Raw genomic sequence first — 25,142 nt, forward strand, 5'->3', positions numbered from 1 at the left:
TGGGCATGGTGTGAGGAAGCAGCAATCACTGAACACATGCAAATGAACAAATACTCATCCAGCACCATCCCTCTGAGAGCTGGGCTCGAAGTTGGTCTTTGCGTATCCCCAGACACCAGCTCTTCTTAGAGGGTATGTCTTAAGGGTAAAGATTGTCATCAACATTTAAGAGTTCACTTAATTTTATTATATTTGTGACTTAAAATTAGGCATGTATACTATGTGCTTATAACTCTTATAACATTAAAATCACGACTCTACAAATTAAACATAAAGTATAAAACACATAACATTCTAAATGAGATGTATTAATTTAAGGTTTTCTGGAAATCAAATTGCAGTTTGCTTTGTGAATAGAGGATTGATGCCCTGAATGGCTTCTTTTGTGTTGGTTGGGTCTGAATTACAGCCACCACTGAGTAGCACAACTCCAGTTCAAAGGTTAGGAATGTGGAGTCAGAGCCACACTACTGGAGTCTTCTATCAACCAGCTCCCTGACTTGAGCAAGGCATTCAACCTTTCTGACCTTGATGTTCTCATTTGCAAAATGGGGATAAGAATGCTAAGAAGAATTAATGAGTTAAGGTATGTAAAGTGCTTAGAGCAGTGTCAAGACGTAGGATGAGTGCTCCAGTAGGTGGTATCATTGTCATTTTACTACTGGCATCCTGTGACATCAGTTCTCCCACTGTTCATCTCTGTATACACATGTGCAAAACTGTGGGTAGTGGTTTTTGTCAAATGTCGTTATCATAAGGCCTTCTCTTGAGGGAAATGATTATTCGCATATGCAGCCCTCCTCCGTGCTTTTATTAGTGCCCCTGACCACCAGACAGTGCCATGAACTGCAACACGCTAGTCCACATGCTCAGAAAAAGAGCATGGCAGTGATGCTTTACCACCTCATAAAGCGGGGAGGGGCAGAGGGAGAGAGAGAAGCAGACTGCCCAATGAGCGGGGAGCCTGATGTGGGGCTCAGTCCCCGGATCCTGAGATCATGACCTGAGCTAAAGGCAAATGCTTAACCTACTGAGCCTCCCAGGCACTCTAGAATTGTTGAATAGACAGTTTTTGAAAAACACTGCCCTGAGCTAGACAGAACAAAAGTGGAAGGACTGGAGTGGTTTCAGTCCAATGTTGCATTTTCTTCAAAGGTCTTGAAATTTTTCTTTCTTTTGCCTGTTCTTCAAATTTTCATCTCTAAAAAAAACACAAAAAACAAAACAAAAAAACCCCTCATCTCTAGCACTTTTCTCCACTTGATGTATATCTTTCTTATTCACTTTGGGTCCTGACAACTGGCACTGATTCTGGTGAGGCTCTGTGAACTTGACCTTGACCTTGGTGTTGATTTGTCAGAAGCTCTAAATTATCACACAAGCTTGGCATTTCTTATTCCAACACCCAGGCTACCCTGTCATTAAAATTTGTCTTACAGGGATGCTGGGTGGCTCAGCGATTGAGCATCTGCCTGTGGCCCAGGGCAGGATCATGATCCTGGGGTCCTGGGATCGAGTCCCATGTCGGGCTCCCTGCATGGAGCCTTCTTCTCCCTCTGCCTGTGTCTCTGCCTTTCTCTCTCTGTGTCTCTCACGAATAAATAAATAAAATCTTTAAAATAAAAATACAAATAAAAATAAAATTTGTCTTACAGATTAGGATTCATTGATAAGCATTTTCATAATGCAAGTGAATATTTCCATAATTCTCCTTTCCTTACATTTTAATATTCATGAACATGGAAGCTAAGCAGTTTTACCAGTGATAATAAGAACAGCCACAGAAACAAATTGAGGTTACTGTTTATTGAGGACTTACTTTGTGCTAGACTCTCTCCTAAGCATTTTGCCTGTTATCTCACATAGCCTTTACCACAGTCACAAAAGGTGGATGCTGTTAACATGCCGGTTTTATGGGTAAAGGAATAAAGTCCACGAACTAAGGAACCTATGTGGGGCCACAGCAGTGTGCCAGCCCAAGCCAGGATGCTGGGGCCCTGCTTTTAACCAGTTGCCACCCAACCTCTCAGGACTTCATGAGGACCTGGGACCTCACAGGGGACATCTGTCAAAAATCTGCCTCCCTAGTTCATTTCAGAAAGTGGCCTCATTCTGTCACAATGGTTTGGACACATGCAATTGGTTAGCAAATGTCCCTTCCCTCGCTGCCTGTGGAAACTGCCCCTTTGTGTCCCGTGCCTGTTTGCTGCAAGCTGTGCTCTTGGATTCTCATTGGTCTATTTTTAGAGTGATGCTGAGAGTAAGAACCAGTACCGACCTGTCTTCCCCCATAACTATTCTGCCAAAACATTTACACTGTCATCTGATAGGTTACCCACTTGTTTGAGATATGATTCGCATAGCATAAAGTTGCCATTTTAAAGTGTCCATTTCAGTGGGTTTAGTTTCCTCATCCTGTGAGGAAACCCCGTACCCATTAGCTGTTGATTTACTTATTCCGGACATTGAATATAAATGGAATCATACAATATGTGGCTTTTTGTGACTGCCTGCCTTCACTTAGTATGATTTCAAGATTCCTCCGAGTTATAGTCATGATTGAATAATAGTCTATTGTGTGGATATACCAGTTTGTTTATCTGTTCATCAGTTAGTGGATATTTATTTTATTCCCACTTTTTGGCTATTAGGAATAATATTGCTATGAACATTCATGTACAAGTTTACTGTGGGCATTGTCTTTTCATTCTCATGGCTATATGCCCATGAGTTGAATTGCTGAGTCATATGGCAACTCTTTGTTTAACTTTTTGAGGAACTACCAAACTTCTTCACAAAAGCTATATCATCTCACATTTCCATCAGCAGTGTGTAAGAGTTTCACTTTCTCTACATCTTTGCCAACCCTTTGTATTCTCTTTTTTTTTAATCATTGGCATCCTAGTGGCACAAGGTAGTATCTTATTATGTTTTTGATTTTTATTTCACTACTATTTAATGATATAGAGCATCTTTTCATGTACTTACTGTCCATTTGTATACCTTTAGAGAAATGTCTCTGTAAATCCTTTGCCCATTTTTCAATTGGATTATTTGTTCTAGTGCTATTGAATTATTAAGAGCTCTGTATATTCTGGATATTAGACCTTTATCAGATATATGATAATACTTATATATCAGATATACAATTGTTTTCCTATTCTCTGGGTTGTCTTTTTACTTTCTTGATAGTATCCTTTTGAAGCACAAAAGTTTTTAGTTTTGATGAAGTCCAACTTAACTATATTTTATTGGTTGCCTATCTGTTAGATGTCATATAAGAAACCATCACCTGATCCAAATCTATCCCTGTTTCCTTCTAAGAGTTTTATGTCTTTAGCTCTTAACCTTAGGTCTTTAAACCATTTGAGTTCATTTTTTACATGCTGTGAGATAGGAATCCAACTTCATTCTTTTGCATGAGACTATTCACTTATCCCAGCACCATTTGTTGAAAAGACTATTCTTCCTCCAGTGAAATGTCTTGGGTTGAAAAATCAGTTGCCCCTAAATGCATGGGTTGGTCACCAATACTTGACTAGCTAGCATGTCTTGAAATGTTGTTTAGGGTTGTGATGTTGTAGATAAGAGCAGAGCTCAGTCAGAAGACATTAAGGTAAAAAATTTCCATAAGGTGACAGTAAAGGGAGTTTGACATATATTCTGACCTAGTCTAAGCCATTAGGGCAGATATGTGCAATCTCTTGGGTACCAGATAGCTTTAAATCTTCATTTGCCTATGACATACTCGACTGGGTTCATAAGCAGAGGAGGAAACAGCAAATGGGTTTACTTCAGAAACAGATCTTGTATTCCCAGAAGCCTCAGGAGAAGGGGGAGCAGCCACTAGCCGGGGGGCCTTTTAGAAGGCCCAGAAGTATGTTTTCATGTGCGTGTGAGTATGTGTGTGTATATGTACAGAAGGCTCCCTATAGCCCCAAAGCACCACTGACGGGCAGGAAGAGCCAGTCCCATTGAAGGAGTTAGCAGGTTCACACCCCACATATACTTGTGTACACACTCGTGTACCTTGTGTACACCAATCTCCAGTAGCAGTTCCTAGAACAGCAGGCTTCTCTGACTCTACATGCAGTCTGGGTCTGAGGTACACCAGCCCTTGCACTCACCCCCACCCCTTGCACTCACCCCCACCCTGCTGTCCACTGAATGTTCCAGGAACAGAGTGGGTTCTCACTTCACCTAAGTCCACGTCCTGGGGAGTGGGTTCTTGGGGCTCAGCTGTTTGTGCTGTTGGGGAGCCCGGCTCTCAGACACTATTCCCTGGGGCTCTGCTACAATAGCACGAGGAAATGGTTGCCTACACAGCCATTTGCTTGGCTGAGCAAGCTCTCCAGGCCCGCAGTAGCCTGTTCAGAAAGCAAAAGCAGTGGGTAGTTTCCGTTCACATCAGTCCTTTCCACAGCTTTTTGAGCTTTGTCACTGAAGATCCTGGGACCTTGGATCACTTGACCATCCACTCTGCCTAAGTCCCAGCTGGGGAGAAGCTTCATGAGGAGTGTCAGAGGAGGACTGTGTAGAAGCAAGGGAGCAATGAATGATGAGGAGAGTGTTGTTTGTTTTGGTTTTAAAATCACATAACAGCAGTTTTCCATTCATAACCACTGCCCTAGTAGCCTTGGGCATTCTCACAGACAACCTGTCACACAGGTTTCTTTGTTTAAAAACTTCTAGGGTGTTGTCGGAATTCACCAAAGCCCGGGTAAACTCTGTGCCAACCAACGGACTAATCGGAGAAGTGGAGATTCCCACAGGACAAGCCTCACTGTCCCTCCCCAGCCTGGAAACCAGCATCCCGTTTGATGTACCCGCAGAGCCCCTTCTGGCCCAGGCATCCCCTGAGATCCAAGATGGGTACCACAAGCAGGAGCCGCCTGTGCAGGCACCTGACACCCTCGGCTTGCAGCAGTTGGGCCCTGCCCAAGCTGTCCCTTCGGGAAGCGCCTCAGACCAGCAGTCTTCCAGAAGTGTGAGAGAGGGGGCCAGAGCAGTGCGCCAGGGGAATGGCCAGCAGGAGCCTCTGGAAGATGATGGATCTATGTGGAGCCTTGGAGTGTCCTCACCCACCAGTCCAGTGAGTGGTACAAGTTTTTCAAGGGGGAGATCTTGGGGAGATATCTCAGAGCTGGTACACGGTGTCTCCAGCTAGTTACCCTAGTTACCCTGAATGATCTCTACCTCCTCTCCAATAGCCCCTCATATCTCTCATGTGAGCCCTCTCATATCTCACTGTGCCAGTCCCTTCCCATGAGGGTCTCTTGTCATCTCGTATCAATCCCGTGGAGAAGATAATTCTCATCTGATGATAGACTCTGCTCTTAACCACTGCCACTTATCAGTGTTAAGGCCTCAGGCCAGGCGCTTCACCTCACTAAGCCTTCCACCTTAGCGCTTGTTATTATTCATATTTTCTAAAATACCAGGCTTTGAGAATACTCATCTTGCAACATAAACCAGATTTAGAACTGTGCTGTCCAATATGGCAGCCACTAGCTGCACGTGGCTACTGACTGAGCACCTAAAATGTGGCTAGTGCAAACTGAGATAGTGCAAACTGGGCAAAGTTCTGACCAACGGTGAGCTCTTGTGCTAGTGGTGGTGAAGAGCATCACCCAGCACACACATGCACTCTCACACACCAGGTCATAAAAAGTTTTGAGATAATAATAAAAAGAGATACTGAGTGTGAGACAGGAGATCTAAAACAGTTGGAGTGTTCAGTGAGGCTTCTGTAAGGAGGTGACATTTAAGCAGAGGCTTTTGCAACAAGAGTTAGCCATGTGAAGATTTTTATATTAAAGTAATCCTAGTTGCTATAACAAATAAATGCTAAAATGTCAGGGGTTTAATAAAATAGAAATATTTCTGTCTCAAAAAAATAAATAAATAAATAAAAATAAACACTGGATTTTGAAGGTTTAGTATAAAGAAAGTGAAATATCTCAATAATTTTTTATTACATACATGTTACAATAAGAATATTTGTGATATATTGGCTTAAATATATTATCAAAATTAATTTCACTAGTTTCTTTTTACATTTTAAAAATGTGGCTAGTAGAACATTTAAAATGACATACGTGACTGGAATTCTATTTCTGTTAGGCAGTGCTGTTCTAGAATAAGCCAGTCTACTTTGTTGATAATCCAAGGGAAACTAACCCTGGGAATCTTCTAAGCAGAGCCATGGGTCAGAAGCTTAAGAACAATCATCAAAGCTGTGGACCCAAACTCTTTTGCCATTGCATATTTGTTCTTGTGTCATGAACAGCCCAGATAGGAGTTGTATGCACTTAGACACACAAAGCCCCGAGTTTACCCCAGCTCTGTCTGGGGTTCATGTTGGGTTATAGTCTTGCTTTTTCGGCTCCTTTCATGCGTGTCTCTCATCTGGCCTGTAGCTTCCAGATCCTGTAACTCAGGATGGGGCCAAGGCCATGAAATAGATGAGGAGACACACACACACACACACACACACACACACACACACACACCCTTTTCTTAACAGCTTTTTTGAACTATAACTAATACCCTACAATTCACCTAACTAAAGTGTATAATTCAGCTTTTTTTCATATATTTGCAAGCTTGTACAGCTATCACTACAATTGAATTTGAAAACATTCCATCCGCCATAAAAGAAATCCCTTGCCATTAGCAGTGACTTCCCATCTGCCTCTCCTCCCCCAGCCTCACTCCTCTTATTCCCTGCAACCACTGATGTTTGTCAATAGATTTGCAGTTCAGGACATCTCACATAAATGGAATCATGTAATATGTAATCTTTTGTGACTGGCTTCTTCCAACTAACATATTGTTTTCAGGATTCATCCCTGTTGTAGGCTGGTCTATACCTCAATGACTAATAGTTCACTGTAGATCCCTTTGTACGAACATGTCACATTCTGTTTTGTCTTTCATCGGTTGATAAACATTTGGGTTTTTTCCCCATTTTTGGCCATTACAAATAATATTGCAGTGAACATTCATGTACAAGTTTTTGTATTGATATATGTTTTTAATTGTCTTGGATGCATACCTAACAGTAGAATTTCTGGGTCACATGGTAACTCTATATTTAACCTTTTGAGGAACTGCCAAACTGTTTTCCAAAGCAGTTGCCCTATTTTATATACCCACCAGCAGTGTATTCTACATTCTTACCAACAGATCTTATGGTTTTTTTAAAAAAATTGTTATAATAGCTATCCTAGGGGGGGTGAGAACTAGTATCTCATTATGGTTTTGATTTGCATTTCTTTAATGACTAATGATGTCGAGTATTATCCTTCTTTTTTTTTTAAGATTTATTTGTTTATTTATTTATCCATTCATTCATTCATTCAGAGAGAGCGAGAGAGAGGCAGAGGAAGAAGCAGGCTCCATGCAGGAAGCCTGACGTGGGACTCGATCCTGGATCTCCAGGATCACACCCTGGGCTTCAGGCGGGGCTAAACCGCTGCACCACTGGGGCTGCCCCGAGTATTATCTTTCTATGTGCCTTTTGGCCATGTGTGTATCAGCTTTGGAGAAATATCTATTCAGAACCTTGACCCATTTTTATTTTTTTTTATTTTTTTATTTTTTTTTTAATTTTTATTTATTTATGATAGTCACATAGAGAGAGAGAGAGAGAGGCAGAGACACAGGCAGAGGGAGAAGCAGGCTCCATGCACCGGGAGCCCGACGTGGGATTTGATCCTGGGTCTCCAGGATCGCGCCCTCGGCCAAAGGCAGACGCCAAACCGCTGCGCCACCGAGGGATCCCCCTTGACCCATTTTTAAATTGGATTTTTTTTGTCCTTTTATTATTGAGTCATAATAGTTCTTTATATATTCTGGGTTCTCTACCCTTTTTAGATACATAATTAGGAATTATTTTCTCCCATCCTGTAAGTTGTCTTTTCACTTTATTGGTGGTATCATTTACAGCATTAATGTTTTCAGTTTTGATATAGTCCAATATATCTGGGGTTTTTTCTTGTATCATTCATGCTTTTGGTGTCATATCTATACCCATTTCCTAATTTAAGGTCGCAAAGATCTACTCTTATGTGTTCTTATAAAACTTTTATAATTTTAGCTCTTATATTTAGATCTATGATCCATTGAGTTGATTTTTTTATATGGTATAAGGATGAAGTCCTGCTTGATTCCTCTGCACAGGGATATCCAATTGTACCAGCACCATTTGTTAAAAAGACTATAATTTCCCCCTTTAGAAGGTTTTTGAGAAATGATGTAAAGTGATCCTCAGTACATATCTCAGTGAGTACTTATATACGATTACACTCTGTAACCACCATCCAGATTAAAATATAGACCCTTTCCAGCCCACCACAAGGCTCTCTTATGCCTTCTCCCATTTTTCCCCTCCATAGGAAGTCTCCATTCTGACTTCTAGCACCATAGATTCATTTTTCCTCTTCAGGTACATGGAATCATACAATATGTACTCTTGCCTCTTTCACTGAGCATTATGTCTGTGAGAGTCACCTGTGCATTTTCCATTGTTCTGTAATATTCCATTGTAAGAATATATCCTGATGCATCTATCCATTCTCCTGCCAACAGACATTTGGGTTGTTTCCAGGTTTTGGCTATTATGACGAAAGCTGTTGTGAACATTCTTGCTCTTGCCTTTATACTCTTTTCTGTGGGTATATAATCTAGTAATAAAATTGCCATTGTCATCGTATAGACATATGTTTACCTTTAGCAGATAATGCCAAGCATTTTCTAACAGTGCTTGTACTGATTTGTACTCAGACTAGCAATATGTGAGTATTTTCGTTGCTCTTTATCCTAGCTGGTGGTGTCATCAGTCTTTTGACTTTTAGCCACCTTAACAGGTGTGCAGTGACGTCTCAGCATGTGTTGGCTTTTTTTTTTTTAAGATTTTATTTATTAGAAAGCACGTGCACACATGCAAGTGGTTTTGGGGGCGACAGAGGGAGAGGGAGCGGGAAAGGGAGAGTCTTAAGCAGACTTGGTGCTGAGCAGAGAGCTGGATGCAGGGCTTGATCCCAGGACCCTGAGATCACAACCTGAACCAAAACTGAGAGTCAGATGCTTAACTGACTGCACCACCCAGGTACCCCTCACTGTGGTTTTAATTTGCATTTCCCTGATGACCAAAAGTTTTGATACTATTTCATTTCCTTATTGGCTGATCTTCTTTTGGAAGTGTTTAAGTCGTTTCATTCCTTTTTTTTTTAAGATTTTATTTATTTGAGAGAAGGAGAGAGTGAGCACGAGCAGGATAAAAGGCAGAAGGAGAAGCAGACTCCCCAATGAGCAGGGAGCCCAATGCGGGGCTCCATCCCAGGACTCCAGGATCATGACCTGAGCTGAAGGCAGATGCTCAGCCAGCTGAGCCACCCAGGCACCCCCATTGTTTCATTCTTTTTTTTTTTAAATTTTATTTATTTATTCATGAGAGACACAGAGAGAGGGGGTGCAGAATCACAGGCAGAGGGAGACGCAGGCTCCATGCAAGGAGCCTGATGTGGGACTCGATCCAGGACTCCAGGATCATGCCCCGGGCCAAAGGCAGGCACCAAACCGCTGAGCCACCCAGGGAGCCCCCCGTTGTTTCATTCTTGAGTTGTATTTTCCTTATTTATTTATAGAGGCTCTTTATGTATTATGGATATGGTCTTTTACTAGAGAAAAAATACAAAGCATATATACATATGGCAAATTTCCTCTAAGTCTATGGCTTGCCTATTAAATCTCTTAATGGTATCTTTTGTGGAACAGAAGTTCTTGATTTTAATGATCTTTATCAATCTCTCTCTGTGGTTAATATGTTGTGTGTCTATTTTTAAACTTTTTGTCTACTCAAAGCTGCAAGGCTGTGAAAACCTTGTATTTTCATCTAAAAGCTTTAGTGTTTTATCTTTTGCAGTTAAGTTTATGATCCCTCTAGGATTAACTTTTCTGTATGGTGTGAGGTAGGAATCAAAAGTCATGTTTTCCATTATGGATATCTGAATGATCAGCACCATCTATTGACTATGAGTATATGAATCATGCCACTGTATAAGTGAGGGTCACAGTTTCCATTTTTGCTATCCTGCAAATTGCTTCAGAGCCCAGAATGTCACAGGACCCTGAAGGTTATGAGCAGATAACTGTCAGCACTTTCGGAGGGGTGAAGAAGAAAGTCTCCACAGCCCTTGGCTTGAGCTTGAAGCAGAGGGCTGTCCTTAGGGTCGGTGACTGCGTGTACCAGCAGAGCTCCACAGAATGGCATTGACCAAGTCAACTTCGCTCCTGTCCAGTATCTGACTTGTCTTGCATAGGCTCAGACATCTTGTCTTGCCAGGGTCCAAGAGCTGATGGGACAGGGCAGCTTGTCACCCAGGCTCCTCGTCTGCTCATCCAGGCTCCTGCTCTGCTCACCCAGCATGGACCCTCTGGCCCCCTTGCAGCTCCTGACACAACAGACTCCTTTCAGCCCCAGGCCTTTCCATTTGCTGTTGCATCTGCCTGAACCCTTTCCCAGATGGCTCCTTTTCCTCGCCTTTGTCTTTACCTTTCCTGAGCACCCTGTCTCGAAAGCACTGTCCCCAGTGACTCCCCTTCCCATTTGCCTGCTTTACTTTCTTTGTAATACATGTCACTGTGTGAAATCATATCGTCTTTCGATTTGTTTATTTTCTGCCTCTGTTCTCCAATATCAGCTCCGTGTGAAAGAACATGTCTATTGCCTTCTGTAATGTCAGCTCCGAGCACTGTACCCGGGAGAGTCTAGGCATAATTAGTAGTTTCAAACTCTCAGAGATTTCGAGGTGCCAGCTTGTCAGTTTACACTGAGAAATATACCATCCAGTGCATGGGGTGACAGGTTGGTCTGACCAGAGCAGACTATGCATCCCTGCAGGCCTCAGGGGAGTCAGCCTGCTTAGAGTTTACAGGACCCGCTCATCCCTCCACTCAGTAGATAGTTGCTGGGCACCACCATGCAGCGAACCTACTCATACTGGCCTGGTGGACCCCCAGCCTTTGGTAATGGTGGAGCCCTGGCCTATGTGTCACCTCTATAGCTCTCATTTTTCTATGCTTCTGTCACTTAGTCACTGCTATTTATTGACACTTTGGCAGCGTGGGGTGGGCAGTGGGGGCAGTAGAGGGTGGTCACTGTCCAGTTCTGTAACCAGGAGAGCCATTCAGTCTTTCTTTAAAAAAAAAAAAAAAAATTATTTTAAATTCATTCAACACAAAGGCCCTGCTCTGGGCCAAGCACCATACTTGGTATGGTGATGGAACAGGATGAACAAGGACCCCGCTTCTTGGGGGCAGACACTGGATTAGACAAGTCATTACCCACATCATAATTATACTGGCAACCAGTGCTGGGAAGGAAGGGAGCAAGGAGTAGGGGAACTTTTATTTGTGGAATCTAGGAGGTTTTGAATTGATTTCTCAGATTCACTCCAGGGAACAGTCTGAATTCTAAGACTTCATCCTAATCACTGCCTTATGGACCACCTGCCTATAGCATGTGGTCCCCGCCTCCAGGCCAGAGTATAGGCAACATTTTTCTGCCTGATATGAGGATAGACTGGACAAAAAGCACTTTTTCTGAAAACAGTCCAGACACCTAGTATCTCCCTCCTCAGCCCAACTCCCCTCTGAGACCTAAAAGTTGTTTGTTTACAGCATCCTGTACCTTTAGTAACTCAAGTGGCATTCCTGTGTCTTGGGTACCTAGTGGCAGGCGCTGCATGGGCTTCGACCTTTGGTCAGTGGTGGTTTCCCCCACTGTTAAAGGGGCAGGGAACTGGCCAAATGAGGACCCTGAGTGAGCAGAAGGTATGAAGGTGGCAGGAAAGGGAGAGAGAAGAGCAACCGTGGTGCACTCCACCCTCCCCACTTCATGAGGGAGAAGCCTTGGCTGGGTCACAGCTACAGAGCTCTATTCAGGCCTGTGCACAAAAGCTGCGAGGACCCAGTGTTCCAACTGTTTTTCTCTATTGCCTCAGAGAACAAAAGATGTTTCCCTGGAGTATCATTTCCTGGTGGCTGAGCTGTGGCCGCTGGACTGTGTCTGAATATTTCCTAGTAGTCAGCCTCACCTCCTCAGAGAGAGAAGCCCTCACCAATGAACATACATCACCTCTCAATTCACATTTGGCTCGTTCCTTCCAGTCCCCTCGCCCCACCCTTCTTCTTTTATGCTACAGATGTTTGGATAGTCAAGATTTATTCCCTCATCTGTTATAACTCTGTGCCAGGCAAAAAGAAAAATGAAAACTTGCAAACAGCTTTGTGGGTGCTAGGCTGGGCATGAGCAAAGAATGCCATGGGAGCTCAAAGGGGTCCGTGACTCAGGTGGAATGTGGGAGGAGTGTAGACTGGGGAATAGTAAGGAAAGCTTTCAGGAGGAGGTGAGAGATAACCCCTGAGCTGAGACTAAAAAATAGTGGTCTCTCCCTTTAGAGCCATCAGCTGGAGCTGGGAGGCCACAAGACTTCCCAGGTATGTGCCCCAGGCTCAGTGAGGTTCCTCCTGCCCATTTTCCTCAGGGACCTCCCCTGGGTCATTCTGGCCTAGGCAGGCTTTGTTCAGAATTGTCTGTTGCAGATGGTCCTCAAGTAGCCACCCTGATTGACACATTATCCTGTCACTGGCAGAAGGAAGCACCTGCTAATTCTGAGAGTTTTCAGAGGAAGCCCTGGAGACCCAGCATTGTGAGGCCCCCATGCTCCTGACTCCGAGCTCTTCACTCTTGGCTTAAGGAGCTATATAGTATCTGAGTGGATTAAACAGTCCAAAACAGTCCTTCTAGGGCAGTCACAGCCCTGCTCCCCTTCCTTGTCTATAGGGCAAGGAGGTCAATCTGATTTAGGGGTTGGAAATAGCAACTTCAGGGTGAGGTTGGTGACACTTAACAAAACAGCTGGGCTGAGCCCACCCCTTGTGTGAGTCATTTCCTCTGTGTAGACAGCCACTTAGGGCAGTCCAACCAGCTTTCTTCTTGCCTCTGCTCATCCATGCTTAGGCACAGAAAGTCAGGGAGTGCCTCAAATAGTGAAAAAAAAAAAAAATCCAATCCCACAATCCCCTGACCCTAGACCCATCCCACTTCTCCCAGCCAGTGAACAACTTCAGACTCCACAGCGACAGAAGGGCAGGGGCAGGGCCTGCCTCCCTGGGGCTTCAGGAGCCTGCTCAGAAGTGAGGAGCCCCAGCACAGGTGGTCAGTGAGGACTCTGGGTCCTGCTCACCCATGCCTCCCTCATCTCAAACCTGATAAGTAGGGCTGAAAAATTCTACAGCCCTTCAACAACTGATGCTGGGATAAGGGGATATCCACATGTGAAAGAATAAAGGTGGACCCCTTCCTCACCCTATACACAAAAATTAATTTAAAATAGATGATAGACCTAAGTGTAAGAGCTAAAACTATAAAGCTTTTAGCATAAAACATAGGAGCAAATCTTTGTGACCTTGGCTTAGGCAATGGCATCTTACCTATAACACCAAAGGCAGAGACAAAAGAAAAAAACAGATATGTTGGACTTCAAAAAAGATTTTTTAATTTCATGCCTCGAAAAGCACCAGCAAGAAAGTGAACAGACAACCCCCAGAATTGGAGAAATTATTTGCCAACCATAAATATGCTATAATCCTAGTAACCCATATACCCTAGAATATATAAAGAACCCTTACAACTTGTATTTGTTTCCTAAGGCCTCTGTAATAAAATACCATAAACTAGATGGCTCAAAACAACAGAAACACGTTCTGTGATAGTTCTGGGAGCTAGAAGCCCAAAATCCAGATGGGGTTGGTTCCTTCTTGAGGTTTTGAAAAGGAATCTGTTCTGCACCCTTCTCTCAGCTTGGAGTTGCCGGCAATCTTTGATGTTAATCCTTGATGTTCCTTGGCTCAGAGACCCATCACTCCAAGCTCTGCCTCTGTCATCACATGGCTTTCTTGTTCTGTGTCTCTGTCTTCTCTTGGGATTCTCTTCTGTATGTATGTCTTTTCTCCTCTTAAAGAAGACCAATCACATTGGATGAAGGGTTCACCCTCTCCCAGCATGATTTCATCTTAACTAATTACATCTGCAACAACCCTACTTCCAAAAAAGATCACATTCTGAGATACTGGGGCTTAGGATTTTAACATATCTTTGTGGGGGATGCAATTCAACCTATAGCACAAGGACCAAAAGACAAACCAATTTAAAAATGGGCAAAGGGGGATCCCTGGGTGGCGCAGCGGTTTGGCGCCTGCCTTTGGCCCCGGGCGGGATCCTGGAGACCCGGGATCGAATCCCACGTCGGGCTCCCGGTGCATGGAGCCTGCTTCTCCCTCTGCCTATGTCTCTGCCTCTCTCTCTCACTGTGTGCCTATCATAAATAAATAAAAATTAAAAAAAAAAATAAATAAATAAATAAATAAAAATGGGCAAAGGATTTGAATAGACATTTCTCCAAAGAAGATCTACCAATGTCCACTAAGCATAAGAAAGATTGCTGTGTCATTAGACATTGGGGAAATTGCAAGCCTAAACCACAAAATGGTACTTCACACCCATCAGGATGGCTATAATCAAACAGATAACAAAAAATGGTAGAGAGGATGTGGAGAAATCAAAATCCTCATATGTGGCTGGTGACAATGTAAAATGGTAGAGCCACTTCGGAAAACAGTTTAAAAATTCCTCAGAAAATGGGATGCCTGGGTGGCTCAGCAATTTAGCACCTGCCTTCAGCCCAGGGGGTGATCTTTGAGTCCCAGGATCGAGTCCCACTTCGGGCTCCCTGCGTGGAGCCTGTTTCTCCCTCTGCCTGTGTCTCTGCCTCTCTCTCTGTGTGTCTCTCATGAATGGATAAATAAAATCTTAAAAAAAAAAAGGATCTCAAATCCAGGTTCATTTGTCTCTAAGAGCTGTGTGACCTGAATCCTACAATTAAAAAAAAAAAAGAAAAATTCCTCAGAAAGTTAGACACAGTTAACCATATGACCCATCACTTCCACTCACAGGTATGTGCCCAAGTAAATGGGAAAACATACGTCCACACAAAATCTTAGACATGAATGTTCACAGCAGCAGCATTCATAATCACCACAAAGGGGAAACAACCCTAATGCCCGTCAGCTGGTGAGCAAACAGTGTGGTACATCTGTACCACGGGATACCATTTAGTAATAAAGAGGAATGAAGTACTCACAGCTACTGTAACACGGACAGACCCTGAAAACCTGATGCTGAGGGGAAGAAGGCAGATGCAAAGCCCATGTGTTAGAAGATTCCATTTTTATGAAACATGCAGAATGGACACATCAATGGAAACAGAAAGTAGATTATTGCTTGCCTAGAACCGGAGCAGTTGAGGGGAAATGGTGAGTGACCACTCATGGGCATGGGCTTTCTTTTTGGAGTAATGAAAGCATCCTCAACTTAGATTGTGGTGATGGTTGCACAACTCTGTGAACACACTGAAACTCTTAAACTGCAAATGTGGCATAGATTAATTTAATGATAGGCAAATTGTGTCTTGATAAAGATGTTCATTGAAAACAACCTCTGTCTTCACTCTTTTCCACTAGAAAAACAAGAGCTGGATCTCAGAGGATGATTTCTACAGGCCTCCCCAAGAGCCTCCCACAGAGAGCCCCTCAGAGCGCTCTGTGGCTCCTTTCGGAGGGTCGCCTGAGTCAAGGCCTAGTCTCCTCAGGCGTTGTTCCCAAGGACCAAGGAAAAGCTTCTCCACAGATTCCTTAGACAAAGCCTGTGTGCCTTCCCCAGGAAGCAGGAGAAGCAAGGCAGCCGCTGCACAGGAGCATAAGAACTTCAGGGTTGTGCACCGCCGGCAGATGGGTAGGTGGCCGCAGGGCTCTGGCGACCTCGCACTGCAGGCACAGGGCCTTGCAGAGAGCAGGGCTAAAGGCCCCTTATCCATTACCAGCTGGGGGGTGTCTTCTCCTTACAAGCACAACCTCTTCCCCAAATGTAATATGGAGCACCCATGCTAAGTAATTCGGGAAAGCATTTCAGGAGAAGTACTACGTTTTCTCATAATATCTCCACAAAATAATACTCAAAAACCTGTTTCATATATTGAAATATTCAAACTTTTCCCCTGAAGTCATATGATTATACAAAATTCTGGGTTCTACCTGGAGCCTAGAAAAACCGTGCCTCCTGAAGGCATCTCAATGTCCCTTCCCAAGGCCTTCATCTTAGTTGGCTTGTTTGATGGCTCTGGTGGGGTGTTATCAGCTCTAGTTAGTGTCCTCTATGTGCTGTTAACAGTGATACCCTGTAAAATTCTAGAATGCGTTCAATAACCATAACCTAATTTTTCCATAATCCGCATAAACAAAAAAGTATGACCTGGAGTCCTAGAGTCCATCTCTTTCTCGCTTCGTTTTGTGTTTGCAGTGACCCAACAGACAATTCTTGCCAGGTTCCTGGCTTGAGGGGTATGGGTAGAGCCCTGGTCTCCATGCTGGCTTCTTTTAGGTTTTTCTTTATGTCCATGTGGTAATTGTCACCATGCCAGAGAATGTGCTTCACACCTAGGCTGTCAGGTTCCCTGAAGGGTAGGAAGATCCTATACAGTTGTTTGAAATCTCCAAGGCTAGTCCAGGCTGGGAGAGAGAAAACTGCGTGTCTTTCGGATCCCTGGCTAGGGGCAGGCCCCCTATGAAACAGGGAGCATTTCTACATGTGCTCACTCAGCAGATAGTTATCTGTGATATGCCAGGCTGCTCTAGGTGCTGGGGACATGCAGGAAGTGAAATAAAGTCTCTGTCTTCATAGACTTCTGTCCTAGTGCAAGAGACAGGAAATCAGAAAATTAACAGGGAAAGGTACAGTATGGGCTGGTGGTAATCATTGCCATGGAGAAGAGTAAACTGGGGAGTGCCAAGATGGGGAGTGTACTGTTTTGTATGGGATGGCCAAGGGGGCCCTCATAAATAAGGTGACATGTGAGGAGATGTGAAGGAAGGGAGGGAAGAAGGCATGGGGCGACCTGTGTGTCTCAAGCAGGGGAACAAATGCAAAGCACCTGTGCTGGGCACATGCCCAGGAAACTGAGGAGATGAGGGTCAAGTGACAAAGGGCCTCTCGGGCCACAGAAGGGCCATTAGCTTTTGCTCTGAGGAAGATGGCAGCCATTGCAGGGTTCGGGGCAGAGGGACATGGTCTGACTTCCTTTAAGGGGGAGGGGGGCGGGCATCCTGGCTCATATGTTGAAGGACCTCAGGGAGAGAGACCAGTCAGGAGGCTCTCACCATAAGCCAGGCCAGGGGTGATGGCCAGCTGAGCCCGTATGGTAGCGATGGAGGTGGTAAGAAATGGGGTTTCTGGGCTATGCCAGCAGGATTTGCAGATAGACTGGAGATGGGGTGTGGAAGAAAGGGAATCGAGGATAACTGCAGAGTTTTTAGCCCAAGCAGCTAGAAGAATACAGTGTGCCATTTATGAGATGAGGAATGTTGGGAGAGAAGTTGGCTTGCAGTGGGAGGGTCAGGAATTCATTTCGGGCATGTTAACTTTGAGGGGATTTTACATGCTAGATATTAGACGTACACACAGCAGGTAGAGATCTGAATCTGAGGTTCAAGGGCGAAGTTGAGGCTGGAGATAAAAACCAGGGCATTGTTGACATAAAGCCCTGAATGTGGGTAAGATCAGGTAGGAAGTGGGTATCGCTGAAGAAGAGGCCCAGGGCTGAGCCCTAAGGTGCTCCATTGTTGAGATGTCAGGGAGAGAAGGAAGAGCAAGCCCAGGGGACAGAAGAGTGGCCCGTTCGGGCAGAGGAAGACCCATAGTGGCAGTCCTCAGCGGTCGAGTGAGGAGGGAAGTGTTTCATGAGGGAAGGAGGGCTCAGCTGTGTCCAGTGATGCTGATGGGTCAGGCCAGATGGGCACTAAGGATTAGCCTTTGGATTTGGTGACCAGGAGGGCATGGGGCTTTCCAAGCACAGTTTCAGTGGAAGGAGGGGACAGAAGCCTGACTGGAGCAGATTCAAGATGGAATGGGAATTGGGGAACTTGAGATCGTTGTGATACCTCCTTGGGGGACCAAGGAACAGGGTGGTCATTAGAGATGTGAGGGCCATCAAGAAGGCTATTTTTAAAGATGGCAGAAATAACAGCGTGTTTGTGTGCTGGTGGGAATGATCCAGGAGGGAGGGGAGAAAACAGTGACACGGGAGAGGGAGGATGGGTTGCTGGAGAGATGCCCTTATCCCTGCATAGGTGGGGGCGGGGGTCCTCTGCTCAATCAAACAGAGGGGTTGGCCTCAGACTGAGCTGTCAGTTCATCCCTGGTGACAAGGGGGATGTCAGAGTGTGGGTACAGATGCTGTAGCAAGGGGTCTGTGGAGGTCATCTTTTGAGTGGTTTTTTTTTTTTTTTTTTTTGTCTCAGATAAACAATTCAGAAACAAGGTCAACAAGCTGAGGGTGAGGACAGGATGAAAGTGCTCAAATTTATTCTGGTGGCAGCCACTGTCCATACCCGCTGCAGGGCCTCAGGAGGTAGAGGGATGGCCCGCTGTCTAAAGTGCCCCTTTCTGCCCCCAGGGCTGTCCAACCCATTCCGGGGTCTCATGAAGCTGGGCACCGTGGAGCGGCGAGGGGCGATGGGCATTTGGAAGGAGCTCTTCTGCGAGCTCTCCCCTCTGGAGTTCCGCCTCTACCTGAACACCGAGGAGCGCACCTGCGTGGAGAACTGCTCACTGCTGCGCTGTGAGTCTGTGGGGCCAGCACACAGCGATGGCCGCTTTGAGCTGGTCTTCTCTGGCAGGAAGCTGGCACTGCGGGCCTCCTCCCAGGATGAAGCTGAGGACTGGCTGGACCGGGTGCGGGATGCCCTGCAGAAGTGCCGCCCCCAGCAGGAAGATGAGTGGGTGAACATCCAGTACCCAGAGCAGCCTGAGGACCCCCCAGACACCCCCCAGGGTGGCCTCCCCTCCCACCCAGACCTGCTCACCGAGCCTGAAACCCTCCAGGGCACACAGTTCTGTTGGTCTTCTGCCCAAGTTCCCGAGCCAGATGCTATTAAAGAATCCCTTCTGTACCTGTACACTGACAGGACTTGGGTGCCCTATATTTTCTCCCTATCCTTGGAGTCTCTGAAATGCTTCCGAGTGAGAAACAATGAGAAGATGTTAAGTGACAGTCATGGAATTGAGACCATCCGAGATATCCTGCCAGACACGAGCCTTGGGGGCCCATCTTGCTTCAAAATCCTCACGGCCAAGGCTGTCCTGAAGCTGCAGGCTGGGAATGCTGAGGAGGCCGCTCTATGGAGGGAGCTGGTGCGCAAGGTCCTGGCGTCCTACTTGGAGACAGCCGAGGAGGCGGTGACACTGGGAGGCAGTCTGGACGAGAACTGTCAGGAGGTGCTGCAGTTCGCCACGAGGGAGAACGGCTTCCTACTGCAGTACCTGGTGGCCATCCCCACGGAGAAAGGCCTTGACTCCCAGGGCTGCTTCTGTGCAGGTGCCCGCTTGCCTTCCCACCACCCCCAGTGCACTAACCTCCTCTGCCTCGAGTCGGCTTCCTAATTTAGGCACTCTGCCCTTTCCTGGCTCTCCACCTCTGCCCCCACGCCACCCCTGGGATGTTGCGGCAAATTGCCCCTGCTTCTCCCCGGCACCCACGCAGGCCAGCACCCCTGCCAAGGGTTGGCACCTGTGGGTGGCAGCTCTTCGAAGTGCTGCTCTCTGCTTAGGGAGTTCCATCCAGGGAGCTCTGGTCTCCACCCTTTCATCATCATATTACCATATCCTTAGCTTCTTCTGGAGCAGGGACATGGCATCCTTCCAAATATTTCTGCATGCTTTTGCAAGTGCACACAGTCTTTTTCGGCTACAAAAATGGGCTCATACTACTCTGTTCTGTGCAACTTCTCTGATGATGAAAATGTTCTAGATCTATGCTGTCCACTATGGTAACTACAAGCCACATGTGGCTCCTGAGTACTTCAAATGTAGCTATTATGATGGAAGGAACTGAATTTTCACTTTAATGTAAAGGTATTTAAACTGAAATGGGTACCTGTGGCTTATGGCCACTGTTTGAGACAGCACAGCTATTTATACTGTTCTGCAACTTGGTTTTTTTCTACTTAAGAATATATTATAGATATTATTCTAAGTCAGTACACCTGCTATATTATTACCAATATTAAATCTGATTCTCCTGTGGGGGCACTGGGCCAGCTGCTTTATTTGGATTATTTCATTTATTCCTCACAATACCTTTTCCATGGTAGAGCCAGATGAGGACCTTGACAGTCCTAGAACCTTGCTTTAGCCAGGCCCCCACAGGGACCCAGACACCCATTTCCATCACCTTGGTTCTCCAGGTGAACCGGGAAAACTTTGCCCTGCTGCAGAGTGCCATAACAGGAGACATGGCTGCGAGGGGTTTGAGGCTAGAGTTGGCTAGAGCCTGTGGGACTTGAGTGGAAAGTCAGCTTCGGGCATCTGGAAGGAAGTGGTCGGTTTTCTTCCTGCAGAAAACGTTTTCAAGTCCCAGATCACCCCCTCCCCCTGCGAACCTCTAACACTTGCACCCGTTACCTTCAGCCTGTGGCTGTTAGGCTTAGGGTGAAGGCCAGGACCCCAAGGCTTATGAGGAGAGTTCCCCAGTGGGTGTGAATGCTGGCAGGGGGCGGCTCTTACTGTGCCTGTCACCTGCCAGCTCGTGGGCCGAGACTGAATCTGAGGAGCTGGGCTTCCTTCTTGCTGCAAGCACAGCTCTGTGGCTAAACAGATACCCACCATTGACATTTGGCTGTATTCGTAGTTTGCAAGGCACTTTCAAAATCTCCTCTCATTTAAACTATGTGATCTCTCCACAGGAAAGCAAGTAACAGCAGACTTTTATAGACACTGAAACAGAACCTTGCAAAAATTCAGTGAAGTGTTAGGGTGAGGCAGCTATTAAACAGAAGAGGTGGCCCTTCTAGTCTCAAGGCTAGACTCTCCCCTGGCCCTGTGGGAGACAGGCATGCACTCAGGATTTGAGCCAGGCCTTTGCTTTACCCCGGACATACCCCACTCCGCTTCTCACTGCCCGCTGCTGTGGAAGGACCTCTAGCAGAGGGGCTAAAGCTGGGCTCTGCACCACCATCCTGCAGGGCCAGGCATCTCTGACTCCAGGCTGGCCCCAGGCAATGTCCAGACAGCGCCTGCCTTCTGCTGGCTTCCCCACCCACTCCCTGTGGCCGGCCCCAGGTCCCCAGCTCCCACCCTGCATACCGAGGCCCAGACTTGGTTGCTTCTACTTCTGGGCCTCAGTGGAGGGGCAGACCTACAGAAGGTTGGCACCGGTGAGCAAGCAGTGGAAACACTGAACACAGCTACACAGAAGAGGATGTGGGCTCTAACAGCAACCTAACCCAAATCCAGTGCCCAGCTATGCCGTGTAATCGTCCCATGACTGGGCAGGTCTCCACCATTCTGGGCACCAATGTTTCAGCTGTAAAAAGGCAACAATAATTGCTAAAGGTGTTCTGCTATAAAGACTAATTAATAGGGTTATTTGGTGGGGTGCCTATGAGTGAGGGTGGTTTTATCTCTCTATCCTTTTTAATCTATCCTTCCCTTAAAGAGTTGGTCCTTCTGCTTAGTACCTTCTGCATTGTTTGCAGACTCTGGCCCTGCCACTGCTCACTCTCCCACTGTCCTTCTCCCCAGGCTGCTCCCGACAGATTGGCTTCTCATTTGTACGACCCAAGCTTTGTGCCTTCTCTGGCCTCTATTACTGTGACATCTGCCACCAAGACGATGCCTCAGTGATTCCGGCCAGGATCATCCACAACTGGGACCTCACCAAGCGCCCGGTAAGCCCTGAGCCCAGCCTGTTGTGGCCACACAACGCTGCTAAGTGACAGACGAATGATCATACTTCTTTGCTGCTGCTCTTCATCTCTGTAAAGGTGGCTGGCTCTCGAGAAACCTGGGTCACTGGTTCAGGCCCCATGATGGAGGGGGAGCCAGCAAGCAAAAAATGCAGTGCTGGTCTATAGCCTTGAGCAGAGCTCTGTCAGTGTCTGCCTTGATCCTCAGGTAGAGGTCTAAGGATGATTCTCTGCAGCTCCCCATGGCTACAGACAAAACTAAGGTACCAGCAGCCAGATGGATAGATAGACAGACAGACGAGGATAGGTAGGTAAGGAAGGATAATTAGGATAGATTACATATATAACCGGATGGTGGATGGATGTGGATGTACAGGTGGGTGGGTGGGCTGGCCAACCAGCTGCACCTCCCCTTGGAGCAGTCAGCCTTTTCCATGGATCTGTTTCCACACGTTTGTAAAGTTGGGATCATCCTGGACTCATACTGCTTTAGAACGTGCTTTGTCGACTTAGCATCACTTAGTCTTGGGTACTGTTTTATGTCCACCAAGTGCTTTTGAATTGGATGTATCCCAGGATCGTTCACATTTCTTCCTCTACACCTGAGCTTACCACTTACCTAACTGTGTTACCATTAGCAAATTATTTAGCTTTAGTTTCCTGGTCTCTAAAGAGGAATTAATAAGTGTGTCCCTCAGGGTTGTGTAAGAACTAACAGACAGGACCCACCAGTCTCTCAGAGCCCCTACATCAGAGCCCTTTCCTTCTCCTGAGGCCTGTCACACCTTTGGCCCCTGGTTCACTTGGTCAGGGCCTGCTTCCAAGAATACAAGCTTGGCTTCACCCCAAAGGCACAGATTTCTGTTTAAGACAGACACAGAAGCATAAGGAAGGGATTTGCTTCTCACAAGCTCCAGGCCTACTGGCTGAGCAACCTTGATGTGCAGATGTGTCCTGAGAGTGCAGGGAAGGGTTGTGTGTCACCCCAGCCTCCACCGTGCTGGGGACTGGAACCCCAAGAACAGTAGCTTCACTTTGGCTTTTGGGTTGGTTACCTTGTCCTCACTCCTGCCCTCAGTGGTAAGTATTTAACTAACTACACATAGAATATTAAACTCAGAACCACCACAAATGCAAATCATTCTTTGGCCGTAAAACACACTCACTATTTACAACACCCGGACACTGGTTAAGCCATCTTCTTATTTATTGCTGCAATCCTTGTGCCACTTCCTTCTCCCTACCAGAAAATGACAGTACTTTTCTGAGTATGTCTGAGATCAGGAAATATCCAGCTCTCGCTCTCTCAGAGATCCCTGGCCTGGGAAAGACAGGAACATTCGAAATAGAAAGTGGCTGGCTCCTGGGTGAGGGGCCTTATTGTTCACTGTTACCGCTGGCTGACCCATTTGTGCAGGGTCTGGCTGGCACTTGGCAGCATGTCAGCGCCGGACCAGGGATTCTTTCTTGCCTGTCTCCTGCAAGCCCACAGGCCAGGAACAGTCCGGGGGAGCAGGAAGCTCCTGCCTGTCCATAGCACTTGGCAGTTTTCAGCACGCATTCCTCTGTGTGATTTCATCAGAGCCTCGCCCAAGGCTTGAAGCGAGTCATGGGACTGGCCAGGCGGTATGGAGAAGAGCAGTCTGAGAAGAGTCCCCGGGCCTTTTCTGCTCGAATGCCCATCAGGTCACAGGCTGGTACTTCAGGGCTCTGAGAAATGGTAAAACGAGTTGTCTGTTGCTGGGAGAGGCAAGAGATGGCAGTGGAACTGGATAACAGGAGGCCAGAGTCTCCTAAGCCCCCAGTGTGACCGTCTCCCGAGGGCCCTGTCACATTCCCGACGCTTCAGGGGCCAGCTGGGCCACACGGACACTCAGAGTCTGAAGGCAGCTCCCATTCCTGAGGATATGCTATGTGCCAGGAGCTTATGGATTTTCTTTTTATCTGAACTCAAAATAATCCCATAAGTGAGGTGCTTTTATTTTCCCCACTTTACAGACAAGGAAACTGAGTCACGGAGAGGTTAAGTAATTGTCACAAGGTCACACTGCTAGGAAGTGATAGAGTTGGGATTCAAATTCAATTCTGACTTGAAACCCCAACTCCAAGTTGATGGTGAAGAACGTCTCAGCTCCTCTGTCCTTCTCATCACAGTGAGGAGGACACTGAAGGGGAGAGAGGCTTCTCGTTAGTTGATGAAACAGCCATCTGTGCAAAGACCACACTTCAGTTTAGACCCGGGCTCCACTTTCTGCAGGTAGATTAGATAGGCCACTTTAGCTTCTGTGAGCCTTCACTTCTTCATCTATAAAATGGGGATGATGACACCTTCCACATTGGATTGTCATAAGCATGAGGAAAGGATGGGGCTGAGGATCTCTGTCTGGCACATGGTAGGTTCTCAAACTGGCTTTGGCATTAGGGTCAGGACTGAGAGTGGGACCTGCAACACCCTATCAGTTGGGAAAGCCTGGGATTGATCGCTCACCTCCACACAGGGACTTGGGGGAGCCTGGGTTGGTGCTGCTGGCAAGAGCTGGGGAAGTTGGAAAACCTCCTTAAGCTGCCTCTGATCTGTGGCTTCCTGTGGCTGGAGCCTGACTCAGACAGTCACCTGGTTCCTGCGTGGTTGGCCTCAGGCAGTGCCTGTTCCATGAGGCAGGAAAGTGGGGGCTGGGAAGACAGGAAAGAGTGGGAAGGGTCTGTGGGCCCAGGGAGAGAAGGGCAGCAGCTGGTGCCGTGGAGGGAGAATAGGTCTGGGCATTAGGTTAACTGGGGTCAGATCTTGACTTTTCTGAGCTATGGACATAGGCCCAGTCACTTCGACCCTGAGCCTCAGTTCTCTCACTTGTAAAATGAAGATGGCACCATGTCCCTTGGAGCTGGGTGGGTGGGTGGGTGAGTGAGTAGGTAAGACCGTGACCGTCCCAGAGGCGCTCACCATCCTGTCCCATCCCCACTATGTGGTGTGCCCCAGATCTGCCGGCAGGCCCTGAAGTTCCTGATGCAGATCCGGACCCAGCCCCTCATCAACCTGCAGCTGGTGAACGCCTCACTGTATGAGCATGTGGAGCAGATGCGCCTCATCGGGCGATGCCGGGAGCAGCTGAAGCTTCTGGGGGATTACCTGAGCCTGTGCCGAAGCGGAGCTCTGAAAGAGCTGAGCAAGAGGTGAGCATCCTGGACGCCCGCACGCACACACACACACACACACACACACACACACCCACACACACACACAGCTAACACCAGCACAAGATGCCCTCTTGGGAGAAATG

General features: G+C 46.6%; 1 protein-coding gene across 7 annotated transcripts in view; it reads left to right on the top strand.

Moving 5' to 3' along the window:
- The window catches only part of PLEKHM1 (pleckstrin homology and RUN domain containing M1), a 47,539-nt gene that overhangs the window by 13,765 nt on the left and 8,632 nt on the right, over window positions 1-25,142 (top strand). For all 7 annotated transcript variants that reach the window (XM_072746954.1, XM_072746955.1, XM_072746958.1 and 4 more), the window contains 5 exons: window positions 4,693-5,092; window positions 15,589-15,859; window positions 18,576-19,496; window positions 21,701-21,846; window positions 24,842-25,035. In XM_072746954.1, coding sequence (XP_072603055.1) covers window positions 4,693-5,092; window positions 15,589-15,859; window positions 18,576-19,496; window positions 21,701-21,846; window positions 24,842-25,035 — 1,932 coding nt within the window. The remainder of the gene's footprint in view (window positions 1-4,692; window positions 5,093-15,588; window positions 15,860-18,575; window positions 19,497-21,700; window positions 21,847-24,841; window positions 25,036-25,142) is intronic.

This window comes from Vulpes vulpes, chromosome 2 (assembly GCF_048418805.1).
Source record: "Vulpes vulpes isolate BD-2025 chromosome 2, VulVul3, whole genome shotgun sequence".
Taxonomy (NCBI): Eukaryota; Metazoa; Chordata; class Mammalia; order Carnivora; family Canidae; genus Vulpes; species Vulpes vulpes.